General features: G+C 41.5%; 1 protein-coding gene across 4 annotated transcripts in view; it reads right to left on the reverse strand.

Annotated features, from left to right (window-relative positions):
* abca2 (ATP-binding cassette, sub-family A (ABC1), member 2) overlaps positions 1 to 18,542 on the reverse strand; it is a 585,325-nt gene that overhangs the window by 396,231 nt on the left and 170,552 nt on the right. For all 4 annotated transcript variants that reach the window (XM_068012728.1, XM_068012729.1, XM_068012727.1 and 1 more), the window contains one exon: positions 6,042 to 6,135. In XM_068012728.1, the coding sequence (XP_067868829.1) occupies positions 6,042 to 6,135 (94 nt within the window). The remainder of the gene's footprint in view (positions 1 to 6,041; positions 6,136 to 18,542) is intronic.

Raw genomic sequence — 18,542 nt, forward strand, 5'->3', positions numbered from 1 at the left:
ACTGATAGTGGGTTTAAGTCTATGCTCTAAATGACTCCACACTACAGGCCATAGGCTTAAATATTTAGGGTGCAGGACAGAGGGAAGGAAGAATATCAGCAAGTTCTGGGGTTTACAAGAGAATGTGGCAGTTAAAGTGAGTTTATTGACAAATTATCTTTGAAACATTCCATGCTAATTGACTTGTGTCTGTGTTGTCAGGTATCATTGTGTTAAATTACTTAACTCCAGCTCAAAGAAAAAAGTTCAAGAAAAAAGTTACACTTTATATATAAACTGTAATTATGTAATTGTGTGGGTTTTTTTTAAACTTACAGGAGTGTACAGGGATACAATCAGTGTGCACATAGTTAACCAGCACAAACCACAGAGACTTGAACAGAAAATACACAATATTGAAGACAATTAGAACGGAGCAAAAACAAAGTAACCCACAGGAATTTATTGCATGCAATCTGTACACGTAACCGGAAATGTAAATATAAGTATTAATATGGAACAAATTATCAGTCAACAAAACCCTCACAGCAAAGGCATTTCATCATTATAATTTATCTTATATTATTCCCAAGTGGAGAGTGTTTGCAAAATGTTGGCTGATTTTTGATGAACCATTGACTCCTTATTCAAAAGGATATTTCCGAACCTACCTTAAAGCATTTGATAGCTGTAATTAAAGTTGACACTCAATGATAAAAAGGAATGAGTTAAATTGTGAAAAAAATAAACCTTGCTCCAAATCTGAATGAAGACTGTAGTATCTATAAACCCAAGGTTAGGCTTTCCTAAAATCGTATTGGGCAATAAAGCATAATGATTCTTCATTAACCTGCCCCATCCAGCCCTCAGTTTCTCAATGGCGTCCATTAAAAATGTAGCAACGTGGACCAAGGTCACCATCGCTGGTTGGCACCAGACAACCATGGAAAACACAACATTTAATCAAATCCCTTCAATCATTCTAGCTTCACTCACTTCTTTTTCCTTTAATGGGCAGCAGTCCTTACCTGGGGTTTGCACTGAGCAAAATAAGTCCTTATGAGCCAGGACTAGCTCAAATGGCAATGGGGATTGTGAACAGCAAGGTAGATCCCAACCCTAGACTTTACATTTAAAAAAATAACAGGCTGGTAACACATAGTAGAATGAACCTGCGTTAGAATCAAAGAATAGGATCACGGGAGCAGGAGTGAGCCATTTAGTCGCTTGAGCCCGATCCACCATTCAATTAGATCAGACTGATCTGTACCTCAACTCCATCTACCAGCCTTGGCTCGGTAACATAATTTTTTTTTTTTAAATGCACATTCCAGTTTTCTTCCTATTAAACTCACAAGTCAGGCGAGTTGCTGTAAATAAAAACAAACTAGTTACAATCATCTTTTAATATTCCTTATCCCCTTTCACCACAGCCAACAGTTATGGCCCTTCAGCAGAGACTTATCCTAATAATTGCTGACACAATTATTAGTCAGGCAGCAGGAAAGCAGAGGACGACAGTTATCTTCTTTTCCCCTACGCATATTGTGATCATTAGAGTGAGGCATGTTTCTACTGGAAAGTTTTGGGCACCGTGTGTCAGCATGAAGCACTCCCAAGGTTCAGTGTGCAATAGTCAGGTACAGCATAGTGCTCTCTCTAGTCAGTATACATCTCACAATACAAAATGTGTTGAGACTAACCAAGCATAATAAGGGTGTACTTTCATCCTACCAATATGGACTAAAGTTTGAATCCAGGTCCTACAGGCGAAAGGTTAGTGCCATTGCCACCCAGTTCATATACTATTTCATGTTGCCTTGCTGTCATTACTTTAAGTAGTCTCATAGTTAAGGCATGGTACCAAGAAGATACAGCAGGTATATGATTCAGTTCGTCAGAGATGGCCACAAAAGGGCTGCAAAGGTGTCATTGGATCAAGCGATACAGGTTCTGACAGGAAAAGACAAATTTAATGGTGATTTTTGTTCACATGATGAGTAACCCAATACTTGAAATGGAAGTGATAGGACAGTCCAGTTAAAAAAAACCATTGAGTTACTTCAAAGACATTTAAATGCTGTGCTGGGGATCGGTTGCATTTTCTCGATTCACAAGCTTGAATGGGCCCATGGGCCTAACTTATTTTATGACAAAAAAATACTGAATAAGGTGACCCTCTTTTCTCTTGAGAAAAGGTTGGGGAGTGACCTTATAGAGGTCTTTAATATTATGAAGGGGTTTGATAAGGTAGACTTAATGTTGTTCCCACTTGTGGAGAGACCAAAACTAGGGTCTATAAATATATGACAGTCACTAATAAATCGAATAAGAAATTCAGGAGAAGCTTCTTTACCCAGAGAATGTGGAACTTGCTACCACAAGGAATATTTAAGGAGACTGGCATATATGCATTTAAGGAGAAGCTAGATAAGTACATAAGTAGAGTTTGAGAAGGCTATTGTGAAGCATAAACACCAACAGAGTCCAGTTGGACCAAATGGTCTGTTTCCGTACTGCAAACTATAGGTAATTTTATGTAAATAACTCCACATCCGTGCCTATTAATAGATTTAGAGCTGCAAGGGTTGGAATGTGTTAATTTATTGGTTAGATATGACTGGGTTGAACTCATTGCTTCAGTGAAAAAAAATCATCTACATAAGATCATTATTGCATAAAGAGACAGGGAGGAAGTGAGCTAGAAGTTTCTATGACAATAACGCTGCAATTTACAAGGTTTCAGCTCTAGTGAGTCACTGAACGGGCAAAGGCCAACTATTTCAATATATTTTCCATTTTCTTCCTCCTCACCTAACCTGTGCTCGAGATCAGTTTCACAGTCTTCAGCATTCTGTTCTGCCTTTGCCAATTGGCTATTCATGTGGTGGGCCTAATTCGCGACTGCCAACACGTTGTTGAACCACGTGCAAGCACACATCAATCAGCAGGGACATCATGGCTGAATTTTTTCTAACCTGTACCAGGGGTGTTGCAATGTCCCTTACTGCTGAAAGGGGGGAGGTTGGGGAACTGAGGTTTGTAGTGTTCATTACAGTTGTCACAGGTGCTGGGATGAGTAACTGATGTTTGCAGTGCCTCTTACTGCTGTCCCTGGGGCATCGGGGGTTGGCGGGGGGGTGGGGGGCAGAAGTTTGTAGGGACCCTTACTGCTATGCCAGTTGAGATCAGTTCTGGGACTTTCTTCATCTCAATACCATGCCCTAACCATGGAAGTGTCGATATTTTTTAATAAGTTGACTGCTATAGTTTGCTGTTTACTTTTCACTGCAAATTACTACATCTTCCGAACTTAATAGAGCACATTACCAAATTTATTGTTTTTTTCTTGCATATAAATTTTTGCATTAATCAGATAGAAGAGAATTTGCATTAAGAATGGAACCTTTTCCATTTCAGACACCTTATATGTCAAAAGCAAGCTCCCCCAAGATTAGACATAATACAGCTTACTGCAAGTGACACTCCCCCCACTCTGACCCAACACTCTACCTCATCCCAAACTCAAAAGAACTCATCCTAACTGCATGCTTGATTGCCATTTTTCCATTTCCCTCAACAAGTGCTCTGTAAATTCTCGGATCAGGATTGCTAATTTAGTGCCAATTAATGGACCTTTCTGGTCAGTGTCCCAAGACTAGCTAAATGTATTTCACATCAGAGATTGGACTGCATCTTTGAAACAGTTTAAATTTCTCACACCATATATGATGGCACGATTGATTCAAACAATCTCCTTCTTCACTTCTCCTCAGCTCCCATCCCCTGCCCAATGTTGTGATTATGACAGGTGGATTTTAAGTCACATTCCTAGGACGCAGTGGGTTATTTACAGTTATTTTGTCGGCCGGTAGTAATTTTGATAGAATTGGTGACTTAGGAGCAGCAGGATTCAGGCTGGTGATTGAACTTCAAATGCCAGAAATCTCTTACCCTTTGGGTCTTTAAGTTGCATCTTTCCAATAAATTCCCACTGCACTTGGTTCACAATTTTCTACACAGTGGGGTTTTTTTAGGTTAAGTCATAACTATACAGGATATAGTAGGGTGCAATCATGGCTTTGATACAGCAGTTTGTCTTTTGCTAATGATATAAATCCATGAAAGTCTGTGATAGCTCACATCATTAATGCCTCAATATCAAGTCATAGAAGTAAGTGAATATGCTGGACTTTCATTTAGAAGAAAAATAAAATCAGATATTTGGCATCCAGATTATATTTTCAAAATTTCAAGACAGCCACTCCAAAACCAGGTAGATGGAAAGCCCAACATGTTTGTGTATTGGAATGATGCAAGGCCACTAAAAGAATCCTCTCTAACATAAAACGTTGTTTGGAGTAGAGTGTCCTCTTTTTCAGGTGAAGAGGATCATCTCGTCCTTCCAGCTGTGCAGTAGTAAGACTTCATTCCACTCGGTCACCTTCATATGTTTCGTTCCTCTCCTCCCCAAACTGACCCTCATACTGTGAATGAAATCACTTCTCACTGCTAATGGGCATGTAATTAATTCCATAATTGGTCCCTCTGATTAGCTTGTTATTTTCCTACAGTATTAAATGTTTGAAAAGTGTCAGCAGCAGATCATTACTGAAGCAGTGAACTGACTAATAGTTTCTGACTGGAGCTGTCCAACTCAAAGGATAAGTACTGAACTGGCTTTTTGTTTCAGTCTGAACACCGACAGGCAATTGTGTTGCTCAAGTGCTGTCGCTACTGCATCACTGCATTTTAGGCATTGGGGTGGAAAGGAAGAGAAGACAAAAGGGGAGAAAAAGGAGAGTCACCCCATTCAAATATCAAGATGGGCCAACACTTGGATAATAGATTCAAAGGGAGTAGCACTTGTTTTTGACTGAGGCAGCAATCGTATCATATGGAAGCTAAGTAGTTTAATGATTAGCATATACATAGTCAATGTGATCTCCGGACTGGTTGCGATTGCCTGAAGGAATCAGACAGGAATTTTCCACAGCTTTGTTTGCTTATATTCACCCTGGGTTTTACCTGGTTCTTTGCCTCTTCTGGAAGATTGCATGGTTGCTAGTGGGTAGGAAGAATCTAGTCATAAGGCTCCAGCCATCATGGCTGTGGAGCAGGTTTGAGGGACCAGCTAGGCTTTACCTGTCCATCTCTTTTGTACGATACTTTTTCCATATACAACATCTCAACAAACGACGATGTCTGCCATTGCCTACGGAACAACAGACCAAGCATGGCCTGGTTCCATAGCCCTCTGTTTATCAATTTTCTTACTTGTAAGTAAGCAGAGGAAAAGGGAACACCTCTACCTCAAACCAGATGGGGACCAATCCTTAAACGTAAGTTTACACTTGAAAGTGGGATTCAAGAATGGGAAAGATGGCAATGACTTCAGATGGGTGGCAGCTAGCTAAAAGTGAAAGGGGTGGGAACAGGGGAGGGGTGATCGCAGTAATGTTCACATGTTTGGATATCAGTTCCAAGTACTTTCATCATGGTTAAGTAGCCTCGCAATGCTCACCACAAGCTCACACATGTGAAAATGCCCATTTTAGTAAGGTGCCACAGGTGTGTCCATGAAACCATAACCTTATATGAGGCACAACCTTCAGCAAAGATGAGGAAATTCTGTGTGGAAAAAAACATTTAAAAGCACCCAAATAAACAACTAGAAAGGCGAAGGAAATACCTAAACTTTAATTCCTGACTGTACCCATCGTCATTTCAAAGACTGACACGTGGCACTTATCCCACCACCTAGGCTAATGATATACTTATGTGGTTTTGTTATTTAAAAATGATGTCTGAAGTATAACTTTTGAGTCCTCCACTTCCCTGGTAAGATGAGCTATCCATGATTGCTTGCATTGCCTGCGCTACTTGAAGTGAACAGCCCTGTCCACAAGTTCATTAAATGTTGAAGTCCTAATGAGTTCTTCCAACCAAAATGGATCTTTCAAATCGGATGATTTTGGATTGCACGGGCTGACAAGGAGCGAGTCCCATTTTTACTATAATTTCAACAACGTTCAGATTATCAGATGCTCCAAATACAGTACCTTCTTTGACAGGAATAGTTGGCTTCTTCTGACGTAGTCCCAGCAAAATGAAAAAGAGCACCAGTGGTATAAAGATCTCAAACGCCAGTACCCACTGTGAACAAACAGAAGGAGAATGAAATTTAGTACAGGAAAAGCTATTCATAGCAATCACCAACTACAAATTGTCAAGCTTTCATATCAAGCATTCTTCTGCTATTGGTCTTATATCATCTCTCACATATGCCTCCCCCCTCCACATTATCTCCCACTAAATAGCAAAGCCAAGATTGGGAATTCACTGTATGCCTTTTGATCCAAACTTCATCTGTTCCCCACCAGAGAGACTTTTACGAATGTTTTTTGCTAAGCTGTATTTGGTGATGTCATAACTGCAGAGGACACACTTCAGCCCATGCACAGTTTCAGCGCCTATTTTGGGCTGCATTTTCCCTACAGGGGTGGGAAACAGAAGTCAGGACTGTTTCTGGGTCCTGAACCTACCCCCGGAGAGGAACAACAACTTATATTTATACAGTGCATTTAACATTATAAAACGTCCCAAGGCGCTTTATAGGAGCATTATAATACAAAGTATGACACCGAGTCACAAAAGGAGATATTAGTTCAGATGACCAAAAGTTTGCTCAAAGAGGTAGGTTTTAAGGAGTGTCTTAAAGGAGGAAAGTGAGGTGAAGAGGCAGAGAGGTGTAAGGAGGATATTCCAGAGCTTGGAGCCTAGGCAACTGAAGATGTGGCCACCAATGGTGGAGCGATTAAAATTAGGGATGCACAAGAGGCCAAAATTAGAGCAACGCAGATATCTTGGAGGGTTGTGCGGCTAGAGGAGATTACAGAGATAGGGAGGGGCGAGGCCATGGAGGGATTTGAAAATATGGATGTGAATCTTAAAATTAACCAGGAGTCAATGTAGGTCAGCAAACACAAGGGTGATAGAGGCACAGGACTTGGTGTGAGTTAAGACACAGACAGCCGCGATCTGGATGTCCTCAAGTTTACGGAGAGTAGAATGTGGGAGACCAGCCAGGGGTTCATTGGAATAATCAAGTCTGGAGATAATGAGTGCATGAATGAAGGTTTCAGCGGCAGATGAGCTGAGACAGGGGCGAAGTCAGGCGATGTTACCAAGGTGGAAATAGGCGATCTTAGTATGAGGTTAGAAGCTCGTCTTCCGGTCAGAAAGACTGGCTTAATCCCAGACTGTTGTAAGGGAGAGGAATAAAGTTGATAGCTAGGGAATGGAGTTTGGAGCGGGGACTGAAAACAATAGCTTCAATCTTCCCACTATTTAATTGGAAGGGATCCCTGCTCATCCAGTACTGAATGTTGGATAAGCAGTCGGATAATTTAGTAACAGTGGAGGAGGTAGGAGATGAGAAACAGTCACTCACTGGGATTTTGATGGCGGGGCCCCCTTAATTGGCATAGTGACAGGCTCCCTGTCCAATTAAGGATGGCAGGCTGGCTCTAGAAGCTGGAGGGCCAATTTAGAGCCCTTCCAGCACGAGAGGAGCAGCAACCTTCATGGATGGTAAGTAACTGAGAGGGCAAACTCATCAACAATTTTAAAGCTTAAAAGATGGTTCTTACAGCCAGACCACCACTGTGGGAGATGGGGGGGGGGGGAGGGGGGGAGGGGGGGGGCAGAGGGGAAGCGGAAGCCCCTCTAAAGGGCGGGATGTCACTGCACCCACACCCCGCAGGCAGGCCTGCCTGGAGCGTTAGTCTCCCAGGCCTGCTGCCCGGTGCCCGCCTCCAGGCACCTAAACTGTCCCCTGCCTGTGCGGGAAACTGGAGGCCTACAGTCGGCCTTCTTTAAGTGGGCTTAATTAGGCTCTTAATGAGCCTAATCGGCTACCTACCACATGGGGTGGATAGCCAAGCTGGGCTCGATCCTGCTTCAACAAAAATGGCCAGTGCCAGGAACAGGGTCTGGAAACCGGCACGCCAGCCGGCACTGGTATTTTTGGGTCCGGTCCGCCTACCTTCCCGCCCCTGCCATGGCCTGAAAATCCTGCCCGATGATATAGCTCACATACCTTGATATTTCACATACTACATACTATGCTTAATCCCCAATCCACATTCCCATTACATTTACTACATCTAATCCTCAATAATCTATATTGCTTAATATTCATTAATATACTTTACACTATGCCATTACATTACATTCTTAATCCGCATAAACCTATAATCAACAATATTCATTTCCTACTACTTTTCCTCCTCAATTTCCTGTCAAAATTGCTTATGTGGCCTGGTTAGAAACCTGTATCCTGCTATTTAATGTCATATTCTGCATTGTCACATTTAATGTCATACTGTGGTACTGCAATTAATTAATCCCAAATAATTTATCAAATCTGGCATCTGATTACAGATACAGAGAATTACAAATACTGAGGTAAACTTGTACTCCCCTTGATACTCAACGGATGAGGAAAACTGCACATGCTCAAAGATGCCTTCACATCGGTGTCAGACAATAGTGTTTTTGCTAATCTCCAGAGTGCCCTTCACAGGATACATAGCACCTTACAGTCAGAAGTTGTGGGCTGAAACAAATCATTTAGCCCGACACTTGAGTACAGAACTGAGGGAGTGCTGCACTGTCGGATGTGCTGTCTTTCGCTTTATATAACAAATCATGGCACCAGCTGCCTCCTCAAAGAGGAAAAGGGAGTTCTCCTGGTGTTGTGTCCAACATTCATCCCTCAACCAACATCACAACAGATGAATGGGTTTTATATCTCAATGGTGCTTGTGGGAGTTGCTGTGCACAAATTGTCTGCCACGTTTCAGAATAAGATAATAGTGGCTGCACCGCAAAAGTAGTTAATTGGCTGGGGTTCCATGGGGGCATGAAAGATGCAAGTTCATTCTTTCACAGGTGCAATAACAGAAAAATCACATTCTGTATCTACACTGCAGTTCAAATCATCACCATCTTAAGCACCATAGCAGCACAACACCAGAGACCAAAAGCTAAAAGATGCAGTGCAAGTCTATATATGAATAGTATCCAGCACAAGTATACCTGTCCACGAAGATGCAGTGGCACATAATACCGAGTGATTCTGTCAGACACATTCTGCTGATGTCTTAAATTTAGACTCACTTAAGATACACAGCTCAACAGGTGAATTTCAATGGGACTTGAAGATCACTGTTTTTAAAACTCCTCAGGCTACACATTCACTAATTGCCTGTTCCTCAGATGAGGATAATGTGTCTCTTTACCACTGTGCTACTTAGAAGGGCCTCTCAATCAGTTAACATTTTAAGTGCTTCCCATTCCATGTAACAACCTGACAGCCATCCCTCTGGAGAGTTGAACTAAGTACTGAAGATGTGAATTCTGCCGCACAGGGAAAGAAAATCAAATATGAGCAAATGAAAGCCGCTATAACAAAACACTAATAAACATGTCAGAAGCACCTGATTGAAACAGAAATAAAAGTAAGCACAGAGGAACAGCATTGACTGAAAGGACAAGAAACACGAACCACAATAGACTTGTTGATCTTTTCAGAGAGTGTATCAAAGTGCGACAGTGGTCTCAGGCCCCCTGCTTCAGGATGAACTAAATATGAAACCATTGCTTTCCTGCTTGGACCTTGTGTTGTACTTATCGCACTGTTACAAGCACTGTTGTTTTTCTCTGTAATGTCAGGCTCAAAAAATAAATCTCTGAAGAGTTCATTTTTTTTTACCATTGTTATAGCTTTAGAATAGACATGCTCTAAGAGGGCCCCTAAAGTTATCCCAGCATGTCCACTCCACTGAGCGATATGAATGGAAGGAATAGAACATTCCAGCATCTTCTGTTTTTATTGCAGATTTCCAGCATCCACAGTATTTTGTTTTTGATTTAGTGTTTAATTCTCTTCCAGGAATGTCCACCTTGGAGAAGTTCCACTCTTCCTCCAACGGAATGTCCGGCTCTTTGGGGAGGGGAGAGTGGCCATTTAGCAACTGGCACTGGATTTACACTGCTAACGTTACACAACCTTATCGTGTTATAGGTTTTAAAACGAATAGCAAACTTTTCCCACAATTACGCAGTTCCATTACCCTATATGTACTGTTAAGTTTTTATTTTAGCAATTATGTCAGCGGTGGCAGCTCTCTTGCCTCTTGAGTCAGAAGGTTGTGGGTTCAAGACCCATTCCAGTGACCTGAGCATAATTTAGGCTGGCAATGCAATGGAGAGGAAGAGGTACCCTCTTGGAGGTGCCGTCTTTTGGATGAGACATTAAACCAAGGCCCTGTTTGCTCTCTCAGTTCGACATAAAAGATGCAATGGCACTATTTCGAAGAAGAGCATGCGAGTTATCCTGGTGTCTTGGCTGGTATTTATCCCTCAACTAACATTACTAAAAACAGATCATCTGGTCATTATATAATTGTTGTTTGTGGGACCTTGCTGTGTGCAATTTGGCTGCAGCATTTCCTACATTTCGGCAATGACCATGTTTCAAAAGTACTTAATTGGTTGTAAAAGTACTTTGGAACATTTTGGTCGGGAAAGATGCTATATAAATGCAAAGCTCTCCCTTATTTCTTCTCCTACTCACTTAGCCAGGGCATCAGGAATGTTATAAGTTTGCCATTTTGTGTTTTTAGATGTCAAAAACTACCATGTTTTGCACCATGTCATTTGAATATCATAGAATCTCCACCTCTTGGTTGCAAATGACATCAGTGTACAAGACCCCAGTAATTACCTACATTTAGTAACATCGCTTTAAACAGACGATATAACTGATGCACGGCAATAAGAATGTTTTAACTGGACAGGGATGAGAAACACACAGGACTACAAGTCCTGCTGCCGATCTAACTATCGCACTCAAGGCCAATTCCCCCAATAGCCCAGGGATGGCAAGCACCAGGTGGACCTGCAGCATTCCCGTTTGGTTCTTCTTGTAACAGCTGAAATTTTCCATTGAGTTGTGCATTATTTCCTCCACAATGCTGCTTTTTCTTTTCAGCGCTTTCTACCTCTGTCACAAACTGTTCCATTATTTTGTTCATATGGTGAAGAAATGCAGACGTCGCACCTGGTTAATTCAGTACAAGCCCCTTCTACAATGGACTCTAAGTTAAAAATCCACTCTCTTTGTTGCCACTCATTCTAATTCACACACCTTCTGAAGAACATTCTCAGGTAGGGTCACAGGGGAGACCTCTCCATTTGTCTGCATTACCAGCTTTTCTGATTTGTCTTCCTGAATTTGGAGGCAGGAAATTTCCCTCCCCATAGTAAAGAAACATCACAATTGCTGGTTTAATTTTGAAATGCATTATAAGTTCCAACTGCCGAAAATTTAAGATGAAACTAGATAAGCACATGAGGGAGAAAGGATATGTGATAGGGTGAGATGAAGAGGGATGAGAGGAGACTTGTGTGGAGCATAAACACCCGTGTAGGCAAGTCAGGCCAAGTGGACTGTTTCAGTGCTGTAAATCCTATGTAATTCTATATATGTAACAAACACAATCTCTCTCAAACAGTCCCAATTCATTTCCAAATTCTCAGAGTTTCTGAATTTTCATTTTAATAATTACAGTTCGAACTTTTATTTTAGAAATTTAACAGCCTTAATAATCACTTTTTAAAAAATCTTGCATAAATCTTAATGATAGAAAGAGTAGCAAGACACATCTGTGTTGATAACACTGTTTCACTGAACTCAGCAGGCAGAAACACTTGTGGGGAGGAGACAGAAAGATGACAACATATGCTGCACTACACAAGTTGCTTGGGATCAACTAACCCTTTTCAGGAAAGGTAAAAGGGGCATGATTGAGATGGTATGCATAGTGTGCAGGTAGAGTTTTAAAAAGGAATAATTTAAGTTTTCCCAATCAAAGATTTTAGTCATTTTTTTCCCCATTTTTTTCTCGCTTTCCAGATTTTCATTCCAATTTCTTTTCTTCACAACAGAGGCCAGGATTGTTCTCCTTGGAGCAGGCAAGACTAGGAGGAGATTTGGTGGAAGTGTTCAAGGTTGTGAGGGGCTTTTGTGGAGTGGATGAGGAGAGGCTGTTTCCAATAGCAGTAGGGTTGGCGACTGGGGAAACAGATTTGGACAGTTGTCAGATCAGCCAGAGGGGAAATGAGGAGAGATTTATGATCTGAAATTCACTCCGGCAGGGGGGATGTCAGAGGTGAACGCAGATTCATGAGTGACTTTTTGCGGGAGGGGGAACTGGATGCATACTTAGTGAAATGGGTGAGGGAGGGGAATCTCCAGGGCAGGGGGGAGAGAAGAGGACGTTGAGCTGATTGGATGTCTCCTTTGAGGGTGTCAGCACAGGCTTTATGGGTCAAATAGCCTCTTTCTGTGCTGATTCTATGAATTCTTGTTTCTCAACTACAAGAAATAGCCAAAAAATAAACTGAGGCTTGAATGACGATAAAAACTTCAACTATTTTACAGCTTTGTTTTCAATGCCAAGTTATGGATAAAAACAGGTGTATTAGATTTGAAAATATGTTTAGTTTTTAGTGTGATTCCATGATACCAGTGGGGATCAGTCTTTGCAGGGAGACTGAGTTGCAGAACTGAGGCTAGAACTCTGCAGCTCTATCTCTGGCCTGTTCTCACTCCAGATGTGGTTCTCCAACTGGGGTTGTGTAATCACCCTTTCAGTTCCCTCCACATTTGAAAATTGTCTTGTTATTGGAAGAAATTTGATCTTAAATTTCATCTTTCTTGGTGAAAATGCTATCATTTTCTTTGATGCAAACTCCACTGCGTTAAATCTTCAAAGTGTTCACTAAGGCAACAGATTATCTGGTCATTATCACACTGCAGTTTGTGGGGCCTTGCTGTGCAAATTTGCTATTGAATTTCCCTACATTGCAACAGTGACCGCATTTCAAAAATACCTAATTGGCTGCAAAGTGCTCTGGGATGTCCTACGATTTTGAAAGTGCTATAGAAATGCCCTGATGCTACATACAGAGGGAATAATGTATTGTCCATGCTTCTTGTCTGGTGTAAAGTGGCTTCCTGGCACCACAAATCAGTTTAGCCTTCTTGAATCCCATCATGGGATTTAAATTCAAATAATTAATAATTGAAAGCTGGTCTCAGTAATGGTGCTATGAAGCTATCATTGATTGTCATAAAAACCCATTTGTTGGCCTTGCCAGCGATGCCCACATCCCATGAAAGAATTAAAACAAAGTACTTAAAAATATATAAAAAGGAGAGTGAATGCAAGTTTGTTCATTCTTTCTCTTTCACTCACTCAGTCGGCGGATATTTCACCTTGCAGGATCCTGGTCAGAGGAGCACAAATTGAGGTCAGTGTGCCTATTCAGGAGCATTCCTGATTTTCTGGTTATTAAATTGTGATGATTAGTCGGATCCAACTAATTCATGTTCTTCCAAAATGTCTTTACTACTGCACCAGACCTAAACAGCCTCAATCTCGGCCTTCCAGCCTTCGCTGTGGCACTGCACTATTTACATCATCAACCAGACTGAAAACCAAAGGGATCTATGGAACTGCTGGGCTCATCTCCCCAGTGACACTAACAGAGGCAGCTGGTGTCAGTATCTGAGCTTCTGGCTCTAGCTCAGCTTTTGTTTCTACTTGCTGCATCACTGTTTCCCTAAGGTCATGAAATGACAGATTTGCAATAGCTCAGCTTCTTTTTCTGTCAAGCCAAAAGAACAGCAAAAGATTCTAAGAGTTTGTAGCACCCATTTTTCTCCTTTCCTTGCACAGGCCTGGGGAAACTCAAGAATGCTGGGAAAATGCAGGGTATGAACACAACTGGTACGAAGTGAACGGCCAAGGCACACATCACAACCAAGGCTGGTCAGAGTAGAGCAGTAAACAAGATAAATGGTATTTATATGATGTCAAAAATTAAGAACAAATTGCTCATATAACTGAGAGACAGAGGTAACTGTTTGACAACAAATCAAATAACTTGGCCACACAGAAATCCATCAAACTATTAAAATGATCCGTTGAATAGGCACTACACCTAACTAATATGAAATCCAAGTCTACAGTAATCCAAGGGATTAGGGGGCTTAACAACCTATTGAATAATGATGCAAGTTTTCAGAGGAAATAAAAATGTATGTGGAATCTCCATAGGATATATGAGAGAGAAAATGTGAAAAAAAGTTGTGTGCGAGAGTGAGTGTGAGAGACACAGACAGAAAGATAAACATGTTAAATTTTCATCCTTATTTTCAAATCCCTTTATGGCCGCTCGCCTCCTTATCCCTGTAATCTCCTCCAGCCCGACAATCCCGGCCGTGCCTTCAGCCCACTGGGCTCTAAACTTTGAAATTCCCTCCCCAAATTTCTCTGCCTCTCCCTTGCCCTTTGAGGTTCCTTCAAATTTATCTCTTTGACCAAGCTTTGGTTACCTGTCATAATGTCTCCTTCTTTGACTCTGTCAATTTTTGTCTGATTATGCTCTTGTGAAGTGCCTTGGGACTTTTGATTATGTTAAAGACACTATATAAATGCAAGGTGTTAGTGAGAGAAAGAAAAAGAGCAAGACAAGGAAAAAGAGAGCATGAGAGAGATTCTGCTAATCCCAAGTCTCTTCAATCCTCAAACACAACTCTCTGTCAGAGAATAGTTCAGATTGCCAACTGACTGTTGCAAATGCTGCCCATCTACTGAGGTCTAACTGTGCATCTACACTACAAATCAGTACAAGCGGTTTTGCTTTCCACCAACCCTGCAGTTATAGTGTACATATACAGTCTGAATTGGGAGTGAGGGACTGGCCTGACACTGAAGTTAGAAGGAGCAAAAGTCCTTGAAGGAGATTATCTCACACGACTTCAGAGTCAGGTCCGAATTTAGCTTCCAACTTGCACTACGGAAGATGTGCATTTTGCAAATCCATCTGCGTGTGAACATGTGTGTGTGTGTCTCTCTCTCTCTCACTTTTATCCTGTGCAGAATTGCATGTGAAATTGTTGCAACAATGCTAAACTTTTAATGCAAATACATGATACCATAGGACCACATGTCAACCTCGACACCACTTTTCCTTCTTTTTCTGTCAGCCTGGTAAAGATTAGGTACTAGTCACTTGGATATCTATGGACCTCCAAGAGGTTTGTCAATATTTGCAGCATTCTGTACCATTAATACATTACATTATTTCAAGTACAGTATTTTCCCAATACCAGACCCAAGCCTGAAATCTTTGCATTACTTTAGAAAATTTTCCATAGCATGATCAACCTAAAATGGTAAAGATCGATCCAACTCAGTGGGGTTTTATTTTCATCTTGTCATTGGATCAACCCATCAATTGCTGCATCAATGAATTGATTTCTCCGAGCCTGTGTAGGATGTGAAGATGTGAATATATCACACCATATCAGTGTTAGCCATGGATCAGTGGTAGTGTTCTTGCCTCCAAGTCAGAAGATTCTGGAATCAAGTCTCACTCCGGAGACTTGAGCATAAAAATCCAGGCTGGCACTCTGGTGCATTACTGAGGGAGTGCTGCACTGTTGGAGGTGTCATCTTTCGGATGAGATGTTAAACTGAGGTCCTGTCTGCCCTGTCAATTAGATGGGCATGATCCCATGGCACTATTTGAAGAAGAGCAGGAGGGTGTTCTTGGTGTCCTGGCCAATATTTATCCCTCACTAAGACACAACACATTATCTGGTCATTATCACAGTGTTGTTTGTGGAATCTTGCTGCGTGCAAATTGGCTGCCACATTTCCTACATTATAACAGTGACTACACTTCAAAAGTACTTCATTGACTGTAAAGTGTTTTGAGAGATCCTGAAGTCGTGAAGGGTACTATATAAAATGCATGTCTTTTGTCAGGAATATTGTCAGGTCCCACATGCAATTATATTTTCATCAGATTCTTATGAAGCATTTGGCAGCTTAGGTAGTTCCATCTGTTGTAATCTTCAGTTATTAGCTCTGTTTGAAAAGACTGGGGTGCAGCCTTTTGATCAGAAAATCTTTCATTGTTATTTGTAGAAAAGTCAACCAAGTTTAACCCACAGCCCTTAGTTCAGTTTCATTTAATAATCACCAATTTTCTCCCTTTTTAACCTCCCTTTGTTTTATTGCAGTGGTCAAACAAGACACCAATCTGATGACCTGTGAAGTAGCTGAGTAAAAGCAATTAAATCCAATCACCATCCCATTCTAAAGGAGCTAGATAATGTAGTCCATGATAAGCTATTTCATCTTGTTCGGAACAGTAGAACCTGAGGGCACGGCCTGTGCTTGAAGCGGGTAAATTCAAAACTAAACAGTCAAAAAGCAATTTCAGTGAGCAAGTAGTCGATCTATGGAACAGGATCCCTAGGGAGATGGTGAAGTCAGCTAGTACAGATTCATTTAAATGCAATTAGATAGGTCTCGTTGAGAAACTAATGTTTTGGGATATAGTATATGAGTAATTTGAGATGTAACATGTGGCAAGTAGAGAATGCTTGAGAGCAACTTTGGATCAATGATTCCCAAAGATTTCCACCACTGTAATTTTCCTCACTTCTTGTGTGGGTCTGTTGTCTATCTAATTGATAGAGATTGATTGCAATGATTGTTCAACAACTCAATGACTACCAGGAGGTAGAAGGCGAACTAGACGAATTATAGTCTTTTTTCACCGGCTGCGTTTGCTGCCAACGCAACCATTAGGTTGCGCAATACTGGCACATGCACAAATGGAGCCTCATCGACTGAAGCGTCACTGTCTGCGACATCTCAGGCAGCTGCGAGTAATAAGGATGGCACTGATCAATTTAACACAAAAAATTGGGATTCTCGCCCGCGCCTGACTGATTGCCATTCCCTCCCGCCGCTCGCACCCTGCCTCGCCGTCCGAGGAAGCAACAGTTTGTGGGGTGAGGCGGGGAGGAGGTGGGGATGTGGGCGGAAGAGGGAGAGAAAGTGGGGTGCTTGCAGCGAGGAAGGCGGTTGAGGCGCCAATTGCGGGAGAAAGCAGGGAACAGAAGCGACAATTGAGGCTGCTTTCCAAAACTTGTGCTGAAGGCAGACGTCCCTTTGCGTGATGGCGTATCGCTTGCATGCAAGCATTAGTACTGGCAAGCTGGTAAAGCTCGGGTGCATTTTGTGCACAAGGATGAATGTGTTCCGTGCATGCTTGAACTTTACTTCCAGTTTGAAAGAGAGAAGAGAGAGTCTGAGACTAGTATTTTAAACTTGAATAAGGGCAACTATGTGGGCATGAAAGCTGGTAGCTGAAGTGAATTGGGTTACGAGGCTTGGACATAGATCAATTGAGAAGCAGTGGCAAACATTTAAGGGGATATTTCAGAATACTCAGAATAAGTATATTCCTACTATAAAGAAAAATTCTAAGGGGAGGACTCAATATCCATGGTTAACTAAAGAAGTTAAGGAAAGCATCAAACTTAAGGAAAAGGCATATAATTGCATTAAGATGACTGGCAGGTCAGATGATTGGTCAGAATATAAAGAATGGCAGAGAATGACAAAAAGGTTAATCAGGAGGAAGAAATTCAAGTATGAAAGGAAGCTAGCTAGAAATGTAAAAACAGATAGCAAGAGTTTCTACAGATATTTAAAACAGAAAAGAGTAAGTAAAGTGAATGTTGGTCCTCTAGAAAGTGAGAATGGGGAGCTAATAGTAGATAATAAGGAAATGGCGAATGCAATGAACAAATATTTTGCTTCTTTCACTATAAAGGATACAAAAAACATTCCGGCAATAGCTATAAATCAGGAGGTGGAAGGAAGAGAGGAACTTGGTGAAATTACAATCACCAGGGAAGCGGTACTGACCAAACTGATGGAGCTGACAAGTCCCCGGGTCCTAATGGACTTCATCCTAGGGTCTTAAAAGAGGTGGCTAATGAGGTAGTAGATGCAATGGTGTTAATTTTTCAAAATTCGCTAGATTCTGGAAATATTCCATCAGACTGGAAAGTAGCAAATACAATCCCTCTGTTCAAGAAGAGGGGAGGCAGAAAACAGGTAACTATAGGCCAGATAGCTTCACGTCTGTCTTGGGGAAGGTGTTAGAATTGATCATTAAGGAGGTTGTAGCTGGGGCACTTAGAAAAATTCAAGGGAATTGGGAATAGTCAGCATGGTTTTGTGAAAGGGAAATCATGTTTAACCAATTTATTGGAGTTCTTTGAAGGAGTGACATGCTGTGGATAAAAGGCAGCCAGTTGACGTACTGTACTTGTACGAAATGGTGGAGCAGGCTCGAGGGCTGAATGGCCTACTTCTGCTCCTAATTCATATGTATGTTTGTATGTATGTTAAACAGTCACCTATTAACTCATCAGATGAAATTATTCTCATCATTTGTGACAGATCTGTAACTGCCAGTAACATCTGCTGCCATTGCAGACCTCACTCAAACTTTAATGGGCAAAATCTACAATTGTACCACTGGTTGTCGACCACAGTTTAAAGCCTGGCTACCCGACCCGAACCCAACTAAACCCAACTACATGTGTCGGGTTCGGG

The sequence above is a fragment of the Heterodontus francisci genome, chromosome 32, assembly GCF_036365525.1.
Source record: "Heterodontus francisci isolate sHetFra1 chromosome 32, sHetFra1.hap1, whole genome shotgun sequence".
Classification (NCBI taxonomy): domain Eukaryota; kingdom Metazoa; phylum Chordata; class Chondrichthyes; order Heterodontiformes; family Heterodontidae; genus Heterodontus; species Heterodontus francisci.